The 26,161-nt window shown below is 40.9% G+C and overlaps 1 protein-coding gene across 1 annotated transcript in view; it reads left to right on the top strand.

Annotated features, from left to right (window-relative positions):
- Nucleotides 1-26,161, top strand: part of LOC128657480 (neuroglobin-1-like) — a 145,318-nt gene that overhangs the window by 85,711 nt on the left and 33,446 nt on the right. Inside the window, exon 4 of the mRNA XM_053711840.1 lies at nucleotides 24,199-24,279. Coding sequence (XP_053567815.1) covers nucleotides 24,199-24,279 — 81 coding nt within the window. The remainder of the gene's footprint in view (nucleotides 1-24,198; nucleotides 24,280-26,161) is intronic.

The raw sequence follows: 26,161 nt of genomic DNA, 5'->3' as shown, positions 1-26,161 counted from the left end.
TTTGTGTGCCCTGTAATAAGATAACATGTGTGAGTCATTTACTTTCAGATCAAGGTACTGGAAAGTCATTGTAAATAGTACACAGTACTAACTATTAGTATTATTTCCAAACTACAGAAAAGAACATAAAAAATGTTCGTTCATCCATATCCCATTATATTTGTTTGGGCCTTGGAATTTCCAAACATATTGCTTTTAGGAGATTTAGTGCCCCCTATGGGGTGTTAACCCTTTGTTCTCTTTTAGTAGGGAAATTGTTGTTCCTTCCTTGTGTCCAAATCCTAAGAATACACTTGAAAGATCTTTACATTCTTTGGATGTTGTAAGAGCTTTGAAATATTATGTCGAAGCTACTAAAGGTTTTAGAAAGACTTCTAGTCTATTTTTTGTTTTTTTTTTCTGGTCCTAGGAAAGGTCAGAAAGCCTCTGCCATTTCTTTGACATCTTGGTTAAAGCTTTTGATTCACGAGGCTTATCTAGAGACGGGACAGTCTCCACCTCAGACAATTACAATTCTACTAGATCAGTCGCCACTTCTTGGGCTTTTAAGAATGAAGCTTCTGTTGATCAGATTTGCATACATTTACAAAATGTTACCATTTTGATGTATTTGCTTCCTCTGAAGCAGTCTTTGGTAGAAAAGTTCTTCAGGCAGCTGTCTCAGTTTTATTCTTCTGCTTAGGATTTAAGTTTTTTTCTTGAAATTTGTGTGAAATTTATGAGAAACTTATTTTTTTGTGGATTTAATTTTTTCAGCGGAAATAGCTGTTTTTATATTATCCCTCCCTTTCTAGTAACTCTTCTGTGGTCTCCCACATCTTGGGTATTTCTATCCCATACATCACTAGCTCATGAACTCTTACCAATTACATGAAAGAAAACATAATTTATGTAAGAACTTACCTGATAAGTTCTTACATCCCTTCTGGTTTTAGTGCTCCGGCTTTGTCCAGGGAATCCTGGGATGGTGGCTGCATTACCACACATGTGCGTGGTGGTGTTATCAAGTCCTGGAAACCATAAAGTGCTGGGAAGGACCACAGGGCATAAGGGAGCTGAGATTGAGGGGTTTCAACCCCTAGAGACCCCCAAGACCCACAATTTGAAAGCTAATACTCTGCTCTTCCAAACTGTATGTCTTAGGGGTTATAATTTAAGCAAAATTTAAAAATACAAAACAAAATATGCATCAGTTTGAATTCACTTTTTACAAATATAGTCCCTTATACCAGGCTATCTAAAGTACAGAAGCCACTCTGAGATTAAAGCCCTATATAAGTTATGATAGTGAATACAAGTCTATTTATTTGCACAGAGGCTCAGCTCAGAGGAACCCCTATGTGTATATAAAAGTTACATAATTGTGTCAAAAGGTCCTTATTTATATTAGGATAACACCTCCTTTTACTATAGAGTTTAGGAGAAAACACACACTATTGTTTATAATCATGTTTATTAATATTACAGTTTTTTGTCAGGTTTCTTACATGGCATAACATTTACATAAATTAATGGTATAGTTTGAATCTGCTGGGTCTCCTTAAAGAAAAGAAAAAAAAAAAAAAAAAGTTTGGGTTTCTCACTGAAAATCGCCTACATTAAGTAATGGTCTGCTAAATGAGAGCAGCAGCTAAAAACTGCAATACAGCTCAGCACAGGGATGGCAATGGATCAGTAGGTAAAGTGTCAGTAAGGTTAACATTTTATGATTTAGATAGATTTAACAATTTTAAACAACTTACCAGTTTACTTCTATGATCTAATTTACTTAGTGCACTTTCTATCCTTTGTTGAAAAGCATACCTAGGTAGGCTCAGTGACTACACATATGTCTCTTGTTATTGCCTCACACAATGTTTAAGTTAGCTCCCAGTAGCGCAGTGCTGCTCCTTCAACAAAGGATAACGAGAAAATGAAGAAATTTCATAATAGAAGTAAATTGGAACTATTTTTAAAATTGTATGCTTTGTCTGAATCATACAAGAAAAATGTTGGGTTTCATGTACCTTTAATTCTCTAATGTGGTAAAAAGAAAAGAACTGTCCTCTGTTACTAAAAGTTGATCACAATTCATGTTGAAAGAACATTTTTAAGATGGTTCAGTTTTATATGACTGTGTTTGCTTTATACTCTTTAGCACATTGAGGACTTAATGCATTGTCAATCCACCAGAATGTGTCTGTTGTGCATCCTTGTAAGTAGCACCACTGGAATGCAAGTGCAAATGTCTAGTCGCTGCTCTCACATAAGTCATGGAATACACTACTGGGTATATCAAAACAAAATCCAGAAGCTCAGTTTAAAGTAAAAGGAACTGTATTCACATCATAATATGGGTTTGATATTTAAAATGAAACCCTGAACCATGAGCTTTCTGTAACAGAATTTGGCATGTTCTAATCTTTCCTTGATCATCAACTACTGTAACCTAGCTGAGATGTTTAGTGGCATATATTGTGTACTATTGTACACATAGAAGAGCAATAGCAACTAGTCAGAAAAACATAATTTATGCTTACCTGATAAATTTATTTCTCTTGTAGTGTATCCAGTCCACGGATCATCCATTACTTGTGGGATATATTCCCTTCCCAACAGGAAGTTGCAAGAGGATCACCCACAGCAGAGCTGCCATATAGCTCCTCCCCTCACATGTCATATCCAGTCATTCGACCGAAACAAGACCAGAAAGGACAAACCATAGGGTGCACTGGTGACTGTAGTTTAATTAAAAATTTAGACCTGCCTTAAAAAGACAGGGCGGGCCGTGGACTGGATATACTACAAGAGAAATAAATTTATCAGGTAAGCATAAATTATGTTTTCTCTTGTTAAGTGTATCCAGTCCACGGATCATCCATTACTTGTGGGATACCAATACCAAAGCTAAAGTACACGGATGATGGGAGGGACAAGGCAGGAACTTAAACGGAAGGAACCACTGCCTGTAGAACCTTTCTCCCAAAAACAGCCTCCGAAGAAGCAAAAGTGTCAAATTTGTAAAATTTTGAAAAAGTGTGAAGCGAAGACCAAGTCGCAGCCTTGCAAATCTGTTCAACAGAGGCCTCATTCTTAAAGTCCCAGGTGGAAGTCACAGCTCTAGTAGAATGAGCTGTAATCCTTTCAGGGGGCTGCTGTCCAGCAGTCTCATAGGCTAAGCGTATTATGCTTCGAAGCCAAAAGAAGAGAGAGGTTGCCGAAGCTTTTTGACCTCTCCTCTGTCCAGAATAAACGACAAACAGGGCGAAAATCTTTAGTTGCCTGCAAGTAGAACTTCAAGGCACGGACTACGTCCAGATTATGCAAAAGACGTTCCTTCTTTGAAGAAGGATTAGGGCACAATGATGGGACAACAATCTCTTGATTGAAATTCCTGTTAGAAACCACCTTAGGTAAAAACCCAGGTTTAGTACGCAGAACTACCTTGTCTGAATGGAAAATCAGATAAGGAGAATCACAATGTAAGGCAGATAACTCAGAGACTCTTCGAGCTGAGGAAATAGCCATCAAAAACAGAACTTTCCAAGATAAAAGTTTAAAGTGAATGTAAAGTTAACTGCAATCGGTCACGCCACATGAAACATATTCTAAAAATAACTAGACTTTCATTCATCATTCCTTTATAAAACAGAATAGTACTCACAAATTTGAACTTGGAAGTCTATCTCTATTCACGCTGCATCTCCGCCCGCTATAGATCAGTTTTGAGTGACAGATTTCTCAGATTATTCTGTCTAATCACATTTCATACCCCGTGGGATTCATCCCCTTTCCTCCTACGTCACGTTAGTATTGTGCGCATGCGCTAATCCCTATTCATCGGATGGAACCTAGATGCGCGTCCACGATTCGCGCATGCTCAATGCCGCTGCTAATGAAAAATATATGACTGCTCCTTCGATCGCTGAAAGTAAGTGGCATTGAGATCTGCTGTTGCGCATGCGCAGGACCACTCTCTCTCTCTCAGGGGTGCGCTTGACACATATGTATAGAGCGGGTGGGACCGCTGTATACGTCAGACATATAGAAGAAGGAAGTCGGCTCTGGGAGGAGCTTGGAAATAAACGGTAGAATTATTTATTTATAATTTATGATAAAATCGTAATTCGGATTTAAAAAAAAACATAATGATTTTAATTGTATACCATAGATGAACGCTTAGCAGGCTTACATGAAGATAAAATTGACATTCACTTTAATATCAATGGAATGAAGGGGTTCAAACGGAACTCCTTGAAGAACCTTAAGAAACAAGTTTAAGCTCCACGGAGGAGCAACAGTTTTAAACACAGGCTTAATCCTAGCCAAAGCCTGACAAAAAGCCTGGACGTCTGGAACTTCTGCCAGACGCTTGTGCAAAAGAATAGACAGAGCAGAAATCTGTCCCTTTAACGAACTAGCAGATAAGCCTTTTTCCAAACCCTCTTGGAGAAAGGACAATATCCTAGGAATCCTAACCTTACTCCATGAGTAACTCTTGGATTCGCACCAATACAGGAATTTATGCCATATCTTATGGTAGATTTTCCTGGTAACAGGCTTTCGTGCCTGTATTAAGGTATCAATAACTGACTCGGAGAAGCCACGCTTTGATAGGATCAAGCGTTCAATCTCCATGCAGTCAGTCTCAGAGAAATTAGATTTGGATGATTGAAAGGACCTTGTATTAGAAGGTCTTGTCTCAGAGGTAGAGTCCATGGTGGACAGGACGACATGTCCACTAGGTCTGCATACCAGGTCCTGCGTGGCCACGCAGGCACTATCAGAATCACCGATGCTCTCTCCTGTTTGACCTTGGCAATCAGTCGAGGCAGCAGAGGAAACGGTGGAAACACATAAGCCATGTTGAAGAACCAAGGAGCTGCTAGAGCATCTATCAGTGTCGCTCCCGGGTCCCTGGACCTGGATCCGTAACGAGGAAGTTTGGCGTTCTGGCGAGACGCCATGAGATCCAGTTCTGGTTTGCCCCAACGATGGACCAGTTGAGCAAACACCTCCGGATGGAGTTTCCACTCCCCCGGATGAAAAGTCTGACGACTTAGAAAATCCGCCTCCCAGTTCTCCACGCCTGGGATGTGGATCACTGACAAGTGGCAAGAGTGAGACTCTGCCCAGCGAATTATCTTGGAGACTTCTAACATCGCTAGGGAGCTCCTGGTTCCCCCTTGATGGTTGATGTAAGCCAGTCGTGATGTTGTCCGACTGAAATCTGATGAACCTCAGTGTTGCTAACTGAGGCCAAGCTATAAGAGCATTGAATATTGCTCTTAACTCCAGAATATTTATTGGGAGGAGTTTCTCCTCCTGAGTCCACGATCCCTGAGCCTTCAGGGAATTCCAGACTGCGCCCCAGCCTAGAAGGCTGGCATCTGTTGTTACAATCGTCCAATCTGGCCTGCGAAAGGTCATACCCTTGGACAGATGGACCCGAGATAGCCACCAGAGAAGAGAATCTCTGGTCTCTTGATCCAGATTTAGTAGGGGGGACAAATCTGAGTAATCCCCATTCCACTGACCTAGCATGCACAATTGCAGCGGTCTGAGATGCAGGCGCGCAAATGGCACTACAGGGAGTGCAGAATTATTAGGCAAGTTGTATTTTTGAGGATTAATTTTATTATTGAACAACAACCATGTTCTCAATGAACCCAAAAAACTCATTAATATCAAAGCTGAATAGTTTTGGAAGTAGTTTTCAGTTTGTTTTTAGTTATAGCTATTTTAGGGGGATATCTGTGTGTGCAGGTGACTATTACTGTCCATAATTATTAGACAACTTAACAAAAAACAAATATATACCCATTTCAATTATTTATTTTTACCAGTAAAACCAATATAACATCTCAACATTCACAAATATACATTTCTGACATTCAAAAACAAAACAAAAACAAATCAGTGACCAATATAGCCACCTTTCTTTGCAAGGACACTCAAAAGCCAGCCATCCATGGATTCTGTCAGTGTTTTGATCTGTTCACCATCAACATTGCGTGCAGCAGCAACCACAGCCTCCCAGACACTGTTCAGAGAGGTGTACTGTTTTCCCTCCTTATAAATCTCACATTTGATGATGGACCACAGGTTCTCAATGGGGTTCAGATCAGGTGAACAAGGGGGCCATGTCATTAGATTTTCTTCTTTTATACCCTTTCTTGCCAGCCACGCTGTGGAGTACTTGGACGCGTGTGATAGAGCATTGTCCTGCATGAAAATCATGTTTTTCTTGAAGGATGCAGACTTCTTCCTGTACCACTGCTTGAAGAAGGTGTCTTCCAGAAACTGGCAGTAGGACTGGGAGTTGAGCTTGACTCCATCCTCAACCCGAAAAGGCCCCACAAGCTCATCTTTGATGATACCAGCCCAAACCAGTACTCCACCTCCACCTTGCTGGCGTCTGAGTCGGACTGGAGCTCTCTGCTCTTTACCAATCCAGCCACGGGCCCATCCATCTGGCCCATCAAGACTCACTCTCATTTCATCAGTCCATAAAACCTTAGAAAAATCAGTCTTGAGATATTTCTTGGCCCAGTCTTGACGTTTCAGCTTGTGTGTCTTGTTCAGTGGTGGTCGTCTTTCAGCCTTTCTTACCTTGGCCATGTCTCTGAGTATTGCACACCTTGTGCTTTTGGGCACTCCAGTGATGTTGCAGCTCTGAAATATGGCCAAACTGGTGGCAAGTGGCATCTTGGCAGCTGCACGCTTGACTTTTCTCAGTTCATGGGCAGTTATTTTGCGCCTTGGTTTTTCCACACGCTTCTTGCGACCCTGTTGACTATTTTGAATGAAACGCTTGATTGTTCGATGATCACGCTTCAGAAGCTTTGCAATTTTAAGAGTGCTGCATCCCTCTGCAAGATATCTCACTATTTTTGACTTTTCTGAGCCTGTCAAGTCCTTCTTTTGACCCATTTTGCCAAAGGAAAGGAAGTTGCCTAATAATTATGCACACCTGATATAGGGTGTTGATGTCATTAGACCACACCCCTTCTCATTACAGAGATGCACATCACCTAATATGCTTAATTGGTAGTAGGCTTTCGAGCCTATACAGCTTGGAGTAAGACAACATGCATAAAGAGGATGATGTGGTCAAAATACTCATTTGCCTAATAATTCTGCACACAGTGTATGTCCATTGCCGCTACCATTAAGCCGATTACTTCCATGCACTGAGCAACTGACGGGCTTGAAACAGAATGAAGGACACGGCAAGCATTTAAAAGTTTTGATAACCTGGCCTCCCTCAGGTAAATTTTCATTTCTACAGAATCTATCAGAGTCCCTAGGAAGGAGACTCTTGTGAGTGGTGATAGAGAACTCTTTTCCAGGTTCACCTTCCACCCATGCGACCTCAGAAATGCCAGAACTATCTCTGTATTGAAAGCTTGACGCCTGTATCAGGATGTCGTCTAGATACGCAGCCACCGCTATGCCTCGCGGTCTTAGAACCGCCAGAAGTGAGCCCAGAACCTTTGTAAAGATTCTCAGGGCCGTAGCCAACCCGAAGGGGAGAGCTACAAATTGGTAATGCCTGTCTAGAAAGGCAAATCTTAGGAACCTTTAAGTCCACTGTGGTCATGTACTGACCCTCTTGGATTATGGGCAGGATGGTCCGAATAGTTTCCATTTTGAATGATGGAACTCTTAGGAATTTTTTTAAGATCTTTAGGTCCAAAATTGGTCTGAAGGTACCCTCTTTCTTGGGAACCACGAACAGATTTGAATAAAATCCCTGTCCTAGTCCGCGGAACTGGGTGGATCACCCCCATTACTAGGAGTTCTTGTACACAGCGTAGGAATGCCTCTTTCTTTATCTGGTTTTCTGATAACCTTTAAAGATGAAATCTCCCTTGAGGAGGAGAAGCTTTGAAGTCCAGAAGATATCTCTGAGATATGATCTCCAACGCCCAGGGATCCTTGACATCTCTTGCCCACGCCTGGGCGAAGAGAGAAAGTCTGCCCCCCACTAGATCCGTTTCCGGATAGAGGGCCATTCCTTCATGCTGTCTTGGGGGCAGTAGCAGGTTTTCTGGCCTGCTTGCCCTTGTTCCAGGACTGGTTAGGTTTCCAGGCCTGTCTGAAATGAGCAACAGTTCCTTCCTGTTTTGGAGCGGAGGAAGTTGATGCTGCACCTGCCTTGAAATTTCGAAAGGCACGAAAATTAGACTGTTTGGCCTTTGATTTGGCCCTGTCCTGAGGAAGGGTATGCCCCTTACCTCCAGTAATGTCAGCAATAATTTCCTTCAAGCCGGGCCCAAATAAGGTCTGCCCCTTGAAAGGAATATTAAGTAATTTAGATTTAGAAGATTTAGAAGTCACGTCAGCTGACCAGGATTTAAGTCATAGCGCCCTCCGCGCCTGGATGGCGAATCCGGAGTTCTTAGCCGTTAGTTTAGTCAAATGTACAATGGCATCAGAAACAAATGAGTTAGCTAGCTTAAGTGATTTAAGCTTGTCCATAATTTCATCCAATGGAGCTGTGTGAATGGCCAGAGACTCAAACCAGAATGCCGCAGCAGCAGTGACAGGCGCAATGCATGCAGGGGGCTGCAGGATAAAACCTTGTTGAACAAACATTTTCTTAAGGTAACCTTCTAATTTTTTATCCATTGGATCTGAAAAAGCACAACTATCCTCAACCGGGATAGTGGTACGCTTTGCTAAAGTAGAAACTGTTCCCTCCACCTTAGGGACCGTCTGCCATAAGTCCCGTGTAGTGGCATCTATTGGAAACATTTTTCTAAATATAGGAGGTGGGGAAAAGGGCACACCGGGTCTATCCCACTCCTTGCTAATAATTTCTGTAAGCCTTTTAGGTATAGGGAAAACATCAGTACACACCGGCACCGCATTGTATCTATCCAGCCTACACAATTTCTCTGGAATTGCAACTGTGTTACAGTCATTCAGAGCAGCTAAAACCTCCCCAAGCAATACACAGAGGTTCTCAAGCTTAAATTTAAAATTAGAGATCTCTGAATCAGGTTTCCCCGGATCAGATCCGTCACCCACAGAATGAAGCTCTCCGTCCTCATGTTCTGCAAACTGTGACGCAGTATCAGACATCGCTCTTACAGCACCAGCGTGCTCTGCATCTCTCCTAATCCCAGAGCTATCGCGCTTGCCTCTCAATTCTGGCAATCTAGATAATACTTCTGACAGGGTATTATTCATGATTGTAGCCATGTCCTGTAAAGTAATTGCTATGGGCGTCTCTGATGTACTTGGCGCCATAATAGCATGCGCCTCCTGAGCGGGAGGCGAAGGTACTGACACGTGAGGAGAGTTAGTCAGCATAACTTCCCCCTCGTCGTCTGGTGATAATTCTTTTATAGATAAAGACTGACCTTTATTATTTAAAGTGAAATCAATACATTTAGTAGACATATTTCTATGGGGCTCCACACTGGCTTTCAAACATAATGAACAAGTAGATTCATCTATTTCAGACATGTTTAAACAGACTAGCAATAAGACTGGCAAGCTTGAAAAACACTTCACAATAAGCACAAAACCTGTCTCAAGTTGAAATAACAATGAACCAAAGCAGTTATACCAACCACATTTTCACAGTAAATGTATTAAGTTAGCAGAGCATTGCACCCACTTGCAAATGGATGATTAACCCCTTAATACCCAAAACGCATAAACAATAGAGAAAAAACGTTTTTTAAAACAGTCAAACACACTGTCACAGCCCTGCTGTGACTGATTACCTCCCTCAATATGACTTTTGAAGCCTTTTGAGCCCTCTAGAGAAGTCCTGGATCATGCAGGAAGTCTGAGTCTGAATTTTTACTGTGCAAAAAAGTGCTAAAATAGGCCCCTCCCACTCATATTACAACAGTGGGAAGCCTCAGTTAACTGTTTCTATGCAGAAATTAAGCCAGTCATGTGGAAAAAATATGCCCCAATAAGTTTTATCACCAAATGTACGTTAAAAAACGATTAAACATGCCAGCAAACGTTTTAAAACACATTTTTTAAAGAGTATATATATCTATTAATAAGCCGGATACCAGTAGCTTTCACTGCATTTAAGGCTTTACTTACATTACTTCGGTATCAGCAGCATTTTCTTAGTCAATTCCATTCCTTAGAAAAATATTTTATTGCACATATCTTAGTTGCAGGAAAACCTGCACGCCATTCCCTTTCTGAAGTTACCTCACTCCTCAGAATGTGTGAGAACAGCAAGTGGATCTTAGTTACTTCTGCTAAGATCATAGAAAACGCAGGCAGATTCTTCTTCCAAATACTGCCTGAGAAAAACGGCACACTCCGGTGCCATTTAAAAATAACAAACTTTTGATTGAAGACATAAACTAAGTATAAAACACCACAGTCCTCTCACGACCTCCATCTATGTTGAGGGTTGCAAGAGAATGACTGGGTATGACATGTGAGGGGAGGAGCTATATGGCAGCTCTGCTGTGGGTGATCCTCTTGCAACTTCCTGTTGGGAAGGGAATATATCCCACAAGTAATGGATGATCCGTGGACTGGATACACTTAACAAGAGAAATACATTTTTATTGGCCCAGGGAGGGACTGCATAACATGTTATAGGAAATGTGTGAAATTGGGAAAAATAGATAATGCTTTGGAATGACCTGGGGAAGTATGAAATAAAAATTTCAGATAATGTAAGAATTAGTCTATTTATGTAATCAAATTCTATGTTCTCTTCAGGCAGTCTATGTAATGATGCAGGCTGATTGCTTTGTTAAAAATGTGTGTGTTTAATTTTCACTTTCCATGATTTTTATTTGTGTTACTTTATTACATGAATAGATACATTGGAGTGTTACATGTAGATTTATAACTATCAGCCATAAATAACAGTGTAAGAAAAGTGTCATTGCATAAAGAGCACGTGGGTTTAAAAAAAAAAAAAAAAAAAAAATTATGCTTACCTGATAAATGTATTTCTTCGAGATGTGGTGAGTCCACGGGTTCATCTTTATTACTGTTGGGAATACCACTCATCGCCAGCAGGAGGAGGCAAAGAGCACCACAGTAAAAACTGTTAAAGGGACATTATACACTCAAAAAAATATGGGCTATTTAAATAAAACACTCAAAGAAGATAAAGTTTGTAATTGACATGTATTATCAATTTTGCTTCTAAAGTGCCTAAAAATGATAAAGTTTATATTGCTCTGACTATATTTGAATACGTCCGTAATACCCACTAGCTATCTACAATGGAGTTTTTTTCCATACTATTGTACTAATAGGGCTAAACTTCCACTTGACCCGTTACAGACTTCACCGATCCAGCTTGTCTTTACAACCACTCTGGAAGTTTAGCCCTATTAGTACAATAGTATGGAAAAAAAACTCCATTGTAGATAGCAGCACTTCCGGTCTCTGTATGTAGTTGGCGTTCTCAACATAGCACCCCACCACTTACACCCGGTGTGACAGGCTCAGCTGCATAATCAGTGAAGGCAGACGCCGCTTGCTCCTTTATGCTGCTACGCGGTCTATCACACTTTTAGACTGCCGCTCCAGTGACTGTCTGTCCTCTCACTCCGGTTGTGATTGTAATTGACAGCGGGTCAGCGTCACTGAAGGTAGACCGCTGCTCGCTATTGAATCTTTGCTTCATTTTTTTTTTTCTAATTAGAGTACTTGATGCCAACGTTTTACTGCCTTGTTTGAGGGATGGACAACTGTGGGTGGTTGGCTGGAATATATGTTATGTAAATGAGATTTATATATATATATATATATATATATATATATATATATATATATATATATATATATATATATATATATATAATAAACTGCTTAGTACTGGCATATGCAGTACATTCTATTTACCATACATACTGTTGTGATTACTGTGTTTGTAAAGTGAGAGGTGAGGGGACTGCACATTACACAGCATGGGGGCTGGCTGTAAGGACTAGCTAGGGACTGAGGAAAAAATCCTTTGTCTGTAGCTAGTGGGTATTACGGACGTATTCAAATATAGTCAGAGCAATATAAACTTTATAATCATTTTTAGGCACTTTAGAAGCAAAATTGATAATACATGTCAATTACAAACTTTATCTTCTTTGAGTGCTTTATTTAAATAGCCCATATTTTTTTGAGTGTATAATGTCCCTTTAAGTATCACTTCCCTACCTATAAACCCCAGTCATTCGACCGAAAGTAAATGGAGAAAGGAAAGTAACACAAGGTGCGGAGGTGACTGTTTTAGGTTTTTGACTAAACCTCAATTACCCAAAAAACAAAGGGTGGGTACATGGACTCACCACATCTCGAAGAAATAAATGTATCAGGTAAGCATACATTTTGTTTTCTTCTAAAGATGTGATGTGATGTGAGTCCACGGGTTCCTCTTATTACTGTTGGGAACCAATACCCAAGCTAGAGTACACAGATGAATAGGGAGGGATAAAAAACCAGCATGCCTAAACAGAAGCCACCAGCGCTAGAAGAACCGTTCTCCCAAAAGCTGCCTCAGCTGAGGCAAAAGTATCAAATCTGTAAAATTTTGGAAAAGTATGCAAAGACGACCAAGTTGCAGCTTTGCAAATCTGCTCCATAGAGGCTTCATTTTTGAAAGCCCAAGAAGAGGCTATGGCTCTGGTGGAATGAGCCTTAATCCTCTCTGGAGGCTGTTTCCCAGAGGATTCATAAGCCCTGCGGATCACACTCCTCAACCAAAGAGCTAGAGTAGAGGCGGACGCTCTCTGACCTCTATACTTCCCAGAAAAACAAACAAATAAAGCTGAAGACTTCCGAAAGTCTTTAGTCGCTTCCAAGTAAAACTTAAGAGCGTGAACCACATCCAGATTATGCAGCAAACGCTCCTTGTCTGAAGAAGGCTTCTGACACAGGGAAGGAACAACAATTCCCTGATTAATATTCTTAGTGGATACAACATTGGGAAGGAATCCCAACTTAGTACGAAGAACAGCCTTATCAGCATGAAAAATGAGATAGGGAGAATCAAACTTTAAAGCGGAGAGTTCAGATACTCTCCGAGCAGAAGAAATAGCCAACAAGAACAAAACTTTCCACAACAAAAGTTTAATGTCAAGGGAATGCATCAGCTCAAATGGACCGCATTGTAAAACCTTAAGAACAAGATTAATTCTCCAAGGAGGAGCAATCACCTTAAACACCAGCCTAATTCTGACTAAGGCCTGACAAAAAGACTGAACGTCCAGCACATCTGCCAAACATTTATGTAGAAGGACTGATAAGGCCAAAATTTGACCCTTCAGAGTACTAACAGACAAGCCTTTATCCCGACCCTCCTGAAGAAAGGATAATATTCTTAGGATCCTAACCTTACTCCAAGAATATCCCTTAGCTTCACACTAAAAAAGATATTTCCTCCATATCTTATGGTTAATCCTTCTAGTGACAGGCTTATGAGCCTGGATCAATGTCTCAATCACTGACTCTGAAAACCCCGCTTAGATAGAATCAATCATTCAATCTTCAAGCAGTCAGCTTCAGAGAAATGAGATTTGGATGAAGAAAAGGCCCCTGAAGAAGGTCGTTCCTCAGGGAAGCTTCCACGGAGGTAGAGTTGACATCTCCACTAGATCTGCATACCAGATTCTCTGAGGCCAAGCTGGTGCGATTAGAATCACTGATGCTCGTTCCTGTCTTATGCGGGCAAACGGAGGAAAAAGATAAGCCAACTGGAAGTCCCAGGGAACTACCAGGGCATTTATTAGAAAGGCCTGAGGATCCCTTGACCTGGAACCGGACTTTGGAAGTTTTGCATTTTGGTGGGACGCCATGAGATCCAACTCCGGCATCCCCCATCTGGATACCAGTTTGAAGAACACTTCCGGATGGAGTTCCCATTCCCCCGGAAGGAAAGTCTGCCTGCTTAGAAAATCCGATTCCCAGTTGTCTACTCCGGGATGTGGATGGCTGACAGACAACAGTGGTCTTCCACCCACTGAATGATCCGAGACAACTCCTCCCTTATTGCTAGGGAAATTCGTGTTCCCCCCCTGATGGTTGATGTACGCTACTGATGTTATGTTGTCTGATTGGAATCTGATGAACTGGTTCGAGGCCAAGCTAAAAGCGCATTGTAAATTGCTCTCAACTCCAGAATGTTGATCGGTAGTTTGGACTTCTCCTCCTGAGTCCAAAGACCCTGAGCTTTGAGGGATTTCTAGACTGCCCTCCAGCCCATCAGGTTGGAATCTGTAGTCACTATCACCCAAAGTGGTTTCCGAAAGCAAGTGCCCTGGGACAGTTGCTCCCGAGAAAGCCACCAATGAAGAGAATCCTTTGTCTTCTGATCCAACAATATCTTTGGAGAAAGATCCAGATAATTTCCGTTCCACTGATTGAGCATGCATAACTGTAAAGCCCTCAGATGAAAACAAGCAAATGGCACGATGTCCATGGCTGTCACCATTAGTCCAATTACTTCCATACACTGAGCAACTGAAGGACAAAGTGTCTCCTGAAGGACTCGTCAAGCCAATAGGAGCTTGACTGTTCTGGTCTCCGCCAGGAATATCTTCATCAGAACAGAGTCTATAATCGTCCCTAAGAACACAACTCTTGTTGCTGGAACTCTTTTTCACATTTCCACCCGTGCGACCGGAGGAAGAAGAGTAACATCTCTGTGTGAGATGCTGCCTTTGGAAAGGAGGGAGTCTGAATTAGAATGTTGTCCAGATAAGGGGCCACTACTTTACCCCTTGACCGAAAATATTCTGGGAGCTGAGGCCAGGCCGAAAGGCAAGGCCACAAACTGAAAGTGACGATCCAGAAATGCAAATCTCAGAAACTTGAGATGATCCCTGTGGATGGGAACATGTAAGTAAGCGTCCTTTAAATCTATAGTTGTCATATACTGACCCTCTTGGATCAAATGAAGAATTGTCTGAATGGTTTCCATCTTGAACGATGGAACCTTGAGGAATTTGTTTAGACATTTTAAGTCTAGAATCGGGCGGAAGGTTTCCTCGTTTTTGGGAACTACGAACAGGTTTGAGTAAAAACCCAGACCCTGTTCCAACTTTGGAACCGGAACAATCACCCCCAGGGCCAAGAGGTCTTCAATACACATCAAGAATGCCTCTCTCTTTATCTGGTCTGCAGATAACCTGGAAAGGTAAAACTTGCCACTGGGGGGACAACCCTTGAATTCTAACCTGTAGCACTGAGACACAATTTCCACCGCCCATGGGTCGGGAACGTCCCTTAACCAGACTTGAGCGAACTGAGAGAGTCTGCCCCCCACTAGATCCAAGCCTGGATCGGGGGCAACCCCTTTCATACAGACTTACAGTCGGTAGCAGGCTTTTTGGCCTGTTTACTCTTACTCCAGGAATGAGTTAGTTTCCAGGCTGGCTTGATATTATCCTTCTTGGACGAAGATGAGGAGGACTTTCCTCTATAATTGCGAAAAGAACAAAAATTACTTTGACGTCCCTTCAGTTTGCTCCTCTTATCCTGGGGTAGAAAAGAACCTTTTCCGCCTGTAACATCAGAAATGATTTCCGCCAAACCCGGTCCAAATAATGTCTTCCCCTTGTAAGGAAGAGCCATCAGTTTAGCCTTAGATGAAACATCAGCTGACCAAAACTTCAACCATAAAGCCCGTCTGGCCAAAACGGCAAAACCAGAAGCCTTAGCTCCCAATCTAAGGACCTGGAGGACCGCATCAGCAATATAGGTATTGGCGAACCTGAGAGCTCTGATTCTGTCCTGAATCTCGTCAAGAGGCGTTTCCTCCTGTAGAGAATCTGTTAATGCCTCAAACCAGTGTGAGGCAACACTAGTCACCGTAGCAATACAGACCACTGGTTGCCATTGAAGACCAAGATGTGCATAGTTCTTCTTAGGATAAGCCTCCATCTTTTGATCCATAGGATCTTTGAAGGCGCAACTATCCTTAATAGGTATAGTCGTCTTCTTGGCTAGAGTGGAAATGGCACCTTCTACCTTGGGTACCGAAGACCAAACCTCCGTAATGGAAGAATCTACTGGAAACATTTCTTAAACACTGGAGACGGATTAAAAACCACTCCTGGTTTCTCCCACTCTTGCACTATGATTTCCTTGGCCCTATCCAAAGAGGAAGGAACATCAAAGAAACTATTAAGTTTATTGGACTTCTTAGGCGTTACTACTACCTGAGAATCAGAATCGTCCAAAGTAGCTAAAACCTCCTTTAGTAACACCCGGAGGTGTTCTAGCTTAAACCTGAAGGAAGAACCTTCACTATCAGGGAAGGGCATTATACTGTCTGAATCTGAAATCTCACCCTCTGAGTGGGAATTCTCCTCATCCTCCGATCTTAAAGGAACCTGAGGGTCAGTGTTAGAAACAGATACCCTAGCCTCTGAAACCTTAGATTTCCTCTTGCGCTTCCCTGAAAATCTGGGAAACTCGGCTAAGGCTGCAGATATCGCTGAGGATACCTGTGCAGCAATCTCTGCCTTTAAAAATGCTCCACTGGGTGTTAAAGAGGAACTGCAGGACACAGTATTAGCTGCCATAGAGACTTGGGACGAAATAGGGGAAGGTCCTGGCATAACCTGGACAACATCCTCCTGAGAGACATAAGGCTCAACATTAAAAAACTTGTCTTTACCCTGCAATGTCTGTTTTACACAGGAAGAACAGAACTGCATAGGAGCTGCAATTTGTGCATCTAAACACAATAAACAGCAATTGAAATGAGTGGAATTCATATCAGACATAACTAGTATTGTCCTCCATTATTTTTTTTATTTGTTTAATTCTTACAGTATATTAAACACTAGAGAGTTTGAATAAACACTTTTAATAAAATGACCAAAGGAAAAAACCTCCCTCCTCACCTCAGTATACCGAGGTGCTCTTACCACCACTTCAAGTAGAACAACCCTGCAACGTATCACTTGTGCTCCTAAAGCGCTCCTCACTATGCAGCAAGAAATTCACAGAGCCGAAATGCGCAGGCCCAATGACGTCACCAGCGTCAGAAGGCGCGAAAACACTCTTGTGGTCTGAACAAGGAGTTGGGCGTGGTTAAAACCCGCCCGCAAACTGAAGCTAAAAACAAAACTGTTTAACTAATAATAAACAGTGCAGCTTAAAAACACAAACAAAAAAATTAGCCTTGAGACTCTTCAGTCTCACATGTCTCTATAACCTGTGCCTGCGAGCATGTCTAGTAATAACACCCATCCCATGAGTGCATTATCCGTCCCTTACATTAAATAAAACAGGTATTCTGAAGTGCCCCTCTCCCCATAGGAAGGAAAACAGCACTTACCTGCTCTGCTGCCTGATATGACGACAGCTCCTAATATGAGAGGACACATTCTCCTCACAGCGACTAGGATAACATCGATAGCCAAGTAACAAACTTAGATATCTAAAATCACCACCACTTTAAAACCACCACAGATCGACTGCAAAGACTAACGTGGGCTGGGTTATACCCTGTAGCTTGATTGAAGACTTAATCTTTGAAAATATAATTTTAATTACACACAAAAAATTCACCTCCTCCATGCACATAGAGGCAAAGAGAATGACTGGGGTTTATGGGTAGAGAAGTGATACTTAAAGGGCCATAATACCCAAATGTTTAAACACGTGAAAGTGATGCAGCATAGCTGTAAAAAGCTGACTAGAAAGTATCACATGAACATCTCTATGTAAAAAAGAAATATCTTTTACCTCAAAAGTTCCTAAGTATCCACATCCGATTGTAAAGGATTTCTAAGCAGCATATTAGTATGTCTGTCCCGGGACAGCTGAAGGGATGAGCCTTGTGCATTCTCATGTTATTTCCATATTCAGTTTAAGGAAGTTTACAATGAAATCTCATGTAAGTTAAGTGAAATCTCATGAGATCACAGTAAAAGAGTTAATGACCTCAGCACTATTGATGCTGATTGGCTGCTGTTCATGTCTTCATTTTTTTTACCTGCAGCTGGGAGCAGCTGAGTATAACTTTTTACACAGAACTTACTCTGCTGAGCTGAGGAGATTGTGAGGTAAAATATCTTCCTTTTTCACATAGAGATGCTCAGGTGATATTTCTTTCATGTAATTGGCAAGAGTCCATGAGCTAGTGACGTATGGGATATACATTCCTACCAGGGGGGCAAAGTTTCCCAAACCTCAAAATGCCTATAAATACACCCCCACCACACCCACAATTCATTTTTACAAACTTTACCTCCTATGGAGGTGGTGAAGTAAGTTTGTGCTAGATTTCTACGTTGATATGCGCTTCTCAGCATGCTAAAGCCCGGTTCCTCTCAGAGTGCAGTGAATGACAGAGGGATGTGAAGGGAGTATTACCTATTGAATGCAATGGTCATCCTAATGGGGATCTATTTCATAGGTTCTCTGTTATTGGTCGTAGAGATTCATCTCCTACCTCCCTTTTCAAATCAACGATATACTCTTATATACCATTACCTCTGCTGATTCTCGTTTCAGTACTGGTTTGGCTATCTACTTTATGTAGATGAGTGTTTTTTGGTAAGTATGTTTTCCTTTATTAAGACACTCTCAGCTATGGTTTGGCACTTTAAATGTAAAGTTCTAAATATAATGTACTTATATTTGCCATGATTCAGGTTTATCAGTATATTTCCTTTTTGCAGACTGTTAGTTTCATTTTGGGAAATGCACATATAAAAAAATTCTTACCTGAAATTTTCAAATTGACTTTCTTCTAAATTGCAGACTGTTAGGCTCGCGGGTGCGCAAATGCTATAATTTATTGCGTCATTCTTGGCGAGAATTACGTTTGACGTATTTTCGTCATTTCCGGCGTCTTAGTTGGCGCCGAGAATTTTCACGTAGTTGCGTCATCTATGACGCTCGTGTTTGTTGCAGATGTTTTTGGCGCCAAAAATATTTTGTCAGTTGTGGGCGTCACACTTGGCGCCGGACTTTTGACATTATTTAAGTCTTCATGTATTTTTGCTTCTGGTTTCCAGAGGCTTATTCTGTTTGCATTTTTTCCCATTTCTGAAACTGTCATATAAGGAAATTGATAATTTTGCTTTATATGTTATTTTTTCTCTTACATATTGCAAGATGTCTCAATCTGATCCTGTTTCAGAATCCACTATTGGAATCCTGCTGCCTGATGTCGGTTCTACCAAAGCTAAGTGCATTTGTTGTAAACTTGTGGTAACTGTACCTCCGGCTGTAATTTGTGATAGTTGTCATGACAAACTTTTACATGCAGAAAATATTTCCATTAGTAGTAATCCATTACCTGTTGTTATTCCTTCAACATATAATGCTCAGGATATTCCTGTTAATGTGAGAGAATTTGTTTCTAATTCTATTCAGAAGGCTTTGTCTGTCATACCACCTTCTAATAAACGTAAAAGGTCTTTTAAAACTTCTCATAAAATTGATGAATTTTTAAATGACCGACAACATTCTGATTTATCTCTCTCTGATGAGGTTCTATCTGGTTCAGAAGATTCTGCCTCAGATATTGACACTGACAAATCTTCATACTTATTTAAAATGGAGTATATTCGTTCTTTATTAAAAGAGGTGTTGATTGCATTAGATATGGAGGAGACTAGTCCTCTTGATATTAAAACTAGTAAACGTTTAAATTCAGTTTTTAAACCTCATGTAGTTATTCCAGAGGTTTTTCCAGTTCCTGATGCTATTTCAGATGTAATTTCTAGGGAATGGAATAGACTGGGTACCTCTTTTACTCCTTCTTCAGGGTTTAAGAAGCTGTACCCTTTGCCATCTGATAGATTGGTGTTTTGGGAAAAGTTGATGGGGCCATCTCTACTCTTGCTAAACGTACTACTATTCCTACGGCAGATAGTACTTCTTTTAAAGATCCTTTAGACAGGAAACTTGAATCTTATCTAAGGAAGGCTTATTTATGTTCGGGTCATCTTCTTAGGCCTGCTATTTCTTTGGCTGATGTTGCAGCTGCTTCAACTTTTTGGTTGGAAACCCTAGCGCAACAAGTATCAGATCATAATGTGTATAGCATTGATAAAGTTAATTCAACATGCTAATAATTTCATTTGTGATGCCATTTTTGATATCATCAGAATTGATGTCAGATATATGTCTTTAGCTATATTAGCTAGAAGAGCTGTATGGCTTAAATCTTGGAATGCTGATATGACTTCTAAATCAACGTTGCTATCTCTCTCTTTCCAAGGTAATAAATTATTTGGTTCTCAGTTGGATTCAATTATTTCAACTGTCACTAGCGGGAAGGGAGCTTTTTTGCATCAGGATAAAAAATCTAAGGGTAAAATTAAGGCTGCTAACCGTTTTCGTTCCTTTCGACAAAATAAGGAACAGAAACCTGATCCTTCCCCTAAGGGAACGGTTTCCAATTGGAAGCCTTCTTCAGTCTGGAATAAATCCAAGCCATTTAAAAGATCTAAATCAGCCCCCAAGTCCGCATGAAGGTGCGGCCCTCATTCCAGCTCAGCTGGTAGGGGGTAGACTAAAATTCTTCAAGGATGTTTGGATCAATTCAATCCATAATCATTGGATTGTTTCTCAAGGGTACAGAATAGGTTTCAAAGTAAGACCGCCTGTGAGAAGTTTCTTTCTCTCACGCATTCCAGTGAACCCAGAAAAGGCTCAGGCTTTCCTGAAGTGTGTTTCAGACCTGGGGTATCTGGGGTAATTTTGTTCATTGTCCCAAAGAAGGAGAATTCTTTCAGACCAGTTCTGGATCTAAAAATTTTGAACCATTATGTGAGAATACCAACATTCAAAATGATGACTATAAAGACTATTCTGCCTTTTGTCCAGCAAGGGCATTATATGTCCACAATAGACTTACAGGATGCATATCTTCATATTCCGATTCATCCAGATCACCATCAGTTCCTGAGATTCTCTTTTCTAGACAAGCATTACCAATGTGTTGCTCTTCCTTTTGGCCTAGCGACAGCTCCAAGGATCTTTTCAAAGGTTCTCGGTGCACTACTCTCTGTAATCAGAGCGGGGTATTGCGGTGTTTCCTTATTTGGATGATATCTTGGTACTTGCTCAGTCTTTACGTTCTGCAGAATCTCACACGAATTAACTAGTGTTATTTCTTCAAAAACATGGTTGGAGGATCAATTTACCAAAATGTTCTTTGACTCCTCAGACAAGGGTAACCTTTTTAGGTTTCCAAATAGATTCAGTATCCATGACTTTGTCTCTAACAGACAAGAGATGTCTGAAATTGGTTGCAGCTTGTCGGAACCTTCAGTTTCAATCATTTCCTTCAGTAGCTATGTGCATGGAGGTTTTACGTCTCATGACTGCAGCATCGGATGCGATCCCTTTTGCTTGTTTTCACATGAGACCTCTTCAGCTTTGTATGCTGAATCAATGGTGCAGGGATTATACAAGGATATCACAATGAATATCCTTAAATCCCAATGTTCGACTATCTCTGACTTGGTGGTTAGATCACCATCGTATAGTTCAAGGGGCCTCTTTTGTTCATCCAACCTGGACTGTGATCACAACAGATGCGAGTCTTTCAGGTTGGGGAGCTGTCTGGGGATCTCTGACAGTGCAGGGGGTTTGGAAATCTCAAGAGGCGAGATTACCAATCAATATTTTGGAACTCCGTGTGATTCTCAGAGCTCTTCAGTTTTGGCCTCTTCTGAAGAGAGAACCGTTTATTTGTTTTCAGACAGACAATGTCACAACCGTGGCGTATGTCAATCATCAAGGTGGGACTCACAGTCCTCAAGCTATGAAAGAAGTATCTCGGATACTTGCTTGGGCGGAATCCCGCTCCTGTCTAATTTCTGCAGTCCATATCCCAGGTATAGACAATTGGGAAGCGGATTATCTCAGTCGCCAGACTTTACATCCGGGAGAGTGGTCTCTTCACCCAGATGTGTTTTTTCAGATTGTTCAGATGTGGGGGCTTCCAGAAATAGATCTGATGGCTTCTCATCTAAACAGGAAACTTCCCATGTATCTGTCCAGGTCCAGGGATCCTCAGGCGGAAGCAGTGGATGCATTGACACTTCCTTGGAGTTATCAACCTGCTTATATCTTTCCGCCTCTAGTTCTTCTTCCAAGAGTGATTTCCAAAATCATAATGGAGCGTTCGTTTGTACTGCTGGTGGCTCCAGCATGGCCACAAAGGTTTTGGTATGCGGATCTTGTTCGGATGTCCAGTTGCCAACCTTGGCCACTTCCGTTAAGGCCAGACCTTCTATCTCAAGGCCCATTTTTCCATCAGGATTTCAAATCATTAAATTTGAAGGTATGGAGATTGAACGCTTAGTGCTTAGTCATAGAGGTTTCTCTGACTCAGTGATTAATACTATGTTGCAGGCTCGCAAATCTGTGTCTAGAAAGATTTATTATCGAGTTTGGAAGACTTACATTTCATGTGTTATTCTCATTCTCAGAAATTCTCTTGGCATTCTTTTAGAATTCCAAGAATTTTACAGTTTCTTCAGGATGGTTTAGATAAGGGTTTGTCTGCAAGTTCCTTGAAAGGACAAATCTCTGCTCTTTCTGTTCTGTTTCACAGAAAAATTGCTAATCTTCCTGATATTCATTGTTTTATACAGGCTTTGGTTCATATTAAGCCTGTCATTAAATCAATCTCTCCTCCTTGGAGTCTTAATTTGGTTTTGAAAGCTTTACAGGCTCCTCATTATGAGCCTATGCATTCTCTGGACATTAAATTACTTTCTTGGAAAGTGTTGTTCCTTTTGGCCATCTCTTTTGCTAGAAGAGTTTCTGATTTATCTGCTCTTTCTTGTGAGTCTCCTTTTCTGATTTTTCATCAGGATAAGGTGGTCTTGCGGACTTCATTTACATTTTTACCTAAGGTTGTGAATTCCAACAACATTAGTAGAGAAATTGTTGTCCCTTCATTGTGTCCTAATCCTAAGAATTCTCTGGAGAGATCTTTACATTCTTTGGACGTGGTAAGAGCTTTGAAATATTATGTTGAAGCTACTAAAGATTTCAAAAAAGACTTCTAGTCTATTTGTTATCTTTTCTGGTTCTAGGAAAGGTCAGAAGGCTTCTGCCATTTCTTTGGCATCTTGGTTAAAGCTTTTGATTCATCATGCTTATTTGGAGTCGGGTAAATCCCCGCCTCAGAGGATTACGGCTCATTCTACTAGGTCAGTTTCTACTTCCTGGGCTTTTAGGAATGAAGCTTCTGTTGATCAGATTTGCAAAGCAGCAACTTGGTCTTCTTTGCATACTTTTACTAAATTCTACCATTTTGATGTTTTTTCTTCTTCAGAAACAGTTTTTGGTAGGCAGCTGTTTCAGTTTGATTCTTCTGCTTATAATTTCAGTTTTTTTCATTATATATTGATTTGGGTTGTGGATTAATTTTTCAGCGGAATTGGCTGTCTTTATTTTTATCCCTCCCTCTCTAGTGACTCTTGCGTGGAGTTCCACATCTTGGGTATTTGCTATCCCATATGTCACTAGCTCATGGACTCTTGCCAATTACATGAAAGAAAACATAATTTATGTAAGAATTTACCTGATAAATTCATTTCTTTCATATTGGCAAGAATCCATGAGACCCACCCTTTTTATGGTGGTTATGATTTTTTTGTATAAAAAGCACAATTATTCCAATTCCTTGTTGATGCTTTCGCTCCTTTCTTATCACCCCACTTCTTGGCTATTCGTTAAACTTAATTGTGGGTGTGGTGGGTGGTGTATTTATAGGCATTTTGAGGTTTGGGAAACTTTGCCCCTCCTGGTAGGAATGTATATCCCATACGTCACTAGCTCATGGACTCTTGCCAATATGAAAGAAATTAATTTATCAGGTAAATTCTTACATAAATTATGTTTTTCCTGTCAGCTTTTTACAGTTATACTGCATCAGTTTCAAGTGATTTAGCATATGAGTATTATGTCCCTTTAACAGTTTTTACTGTTGTGCTCTTTGCCTCCTCCTGCTGGCGAGGAGTGGTATTCCCAACAGTAATTAAGATGAACCCATGGACTCAGCACATCTTTAGAAGAAAAAGTATTAAATTGCACTGCAGTTAGGGGCCAGAAATATAATGCTCTGTCTAAATCATTATTACAGGTTGATAACATATATGCTGTATGACCCTGTTAAATACAAATAACCATTTTAATTTGCGCACCCTTATTTCTTTTTAATGATATGTAATGTATCAATGTTATTTAGAGCTTTATTATAAAGTACACATTGTGATTTTTTTTCAGTATGTGGGAGCGGAATTTATAGCTGCTGTACGTCCAATTTTAAAAGAAAACTGGACAGTAGACGTGGAGGAGAGCTGGAAGGTATGTCATGGTTTTATTAAAATGTTCCTGTATAAAATAGTAACAATAGTTTCTTCTCCATTAAAGTGAATGTAAAGTTGAATGAATGAGTGCCCGGTTTTTAAAAATACTATTAAAAACATGGGAACTTTCATGCATTAAACTGTAAATTGCAGCATTTAAAAAAAAAAAAAAAAAAATTACCTTTTTCTTTAGGAAACTCAGATCGGCGATCCTCCGCCAGCAGCTCCTCTGTACTTGACAAAATCCGGCTTCCTCCAATCGTTGCGTGGCCTCATAAGATGGATGCTCCAGGGTACACGCCATGATTGGAGGAAGCCGGTTTTGTCATTGCTAAGGTAAGTACAGAGAAGCTGTGAGCGGAGGATTGCCGGTCTGGGTTTCCTAAAGAAAAGGGTATTTAAAAAAACAAAACAAAACACTGCAATGTAAAGTTTAATGAATGAAAGTGCCCCTGTTTTTAATAGTATTTTTGAAAACCGGGAACTCATTCATTCAACTTTACATTCACTTTAAGTATGTAATTTTGAAAAACCTTTAAATGGACATTAAACACTAGCTTTCTATTGGCAAAATATGCTTTGTTTTTCAGTCTATAATCTTATTATGTGGCAGAGTTAGCCTATTGAAGCCTGTCATGTGCACTTCAAGTTCTTAGCAAAACCCACAATTTTCCGACTTAATAAAGGGCCATAATACCCAAGGGCTCGATCCGATAAAAATCGTCGCCCGCAAAAGCTGGCAACGCCAATATTTGCGCTGGTTTGGTATCCTATATACAGCGTAACTTAGAAGTTATGCGCGTATATTTCTGCCGTCGCCCGTAGTTTTTTGGGCCATAGGCAGGTATACCAAACCAGCGCAGTTTGGTATCCAATATACAGCGTAAGGACTTACGTGGCGAAAATGGAGAAATCTTACTCCATTTTCACCTCGCCACAAAAAGCAGCCGTAAGAAGCCTTACGCTGACTATTGGAGCCCCGTAACTCTCTAAACTAGCTGCTAAATAAACACCTAACGCATGCGCAATGTCTATCTACCTGTCAACCGCGATCTGCTAAATAAAACCTAACACCTAACGAATGCGCAATGTCTATCTACCTGTCAACCGCGATCCCCCGCCGCAATCCCTAATAAAGTGTTTAACCCCTAAACCGCCGCTCACGGACCCCACCGCCATCTACATAAACTAGCCCCTAAAACCGCCACCATCTAACTGATCTATCCCCTAATGTGAACCCCTTACACCGCCGCCATCTACCTTATCTATCCCCTAATCTGACCCCTTACACCGCCGCCACCTATATAAAAATTATTAACCCATAATCTAATCCCCCTATACCGCCGCCAGATATTAATATTATTAACCCCTAATCTAATCCCCCTAAAATAATTATCTCTATTACCAGCCCTTAAAAGGGCCGTTTGCGGGGCTTTGCCCCAAAGTAAACAGCTCTTTTGCCCTATAACCTGCCCTCCCTACACCGCCGCCACCTATATTAATAGTATTAACCCCTAATGTAAGCCCCTTACACCGCCGCAATCTATATTAAAATTATTAACCCTTAATTTAATCTACCTACCCCGCCGCCAGCTATATTATCTATATTAACCCTAAGTATATTATAGTTAATATACAGGGAGTGCAGAATTATTAGGCAAATGAGTATTTTGACCACATCGTCCTCTTTATGCATGTTGTCTTACTCCAAGCTGTATAGGCTCGAACGCCTACTACCAATTAAGCATATTAGGTGATGTGCATCTCTGTAATGAGAAGGGGTGTGGTCTAATGACATCAACACCCTATATCAGGTGTGCATTATTATTAGGCAACTTCCTTTCCTTTGGCAAAATGGGTCAAAAGAAGGACTTGACAGG

Source organism: Bombina bombina, chromosome 1 (assembly GCF_027579735.1).
Source record: "Bombina bombina isolate aBomBom1 chromosome 1, aBomBom1.pri, whole genome shotgun sequence".
Classification (NCBI taxonomy): Eukaryota; Metazoa; Chordata; class Amphibia; order Anura; family Bombinatoridae; genus Bombina; species Bombina bombina.
The sequence above is the reverse complement of the archived record's forward strand: the minus strand, read 5'-3'. Positions and strand labels throughout refer to the sequence as shown.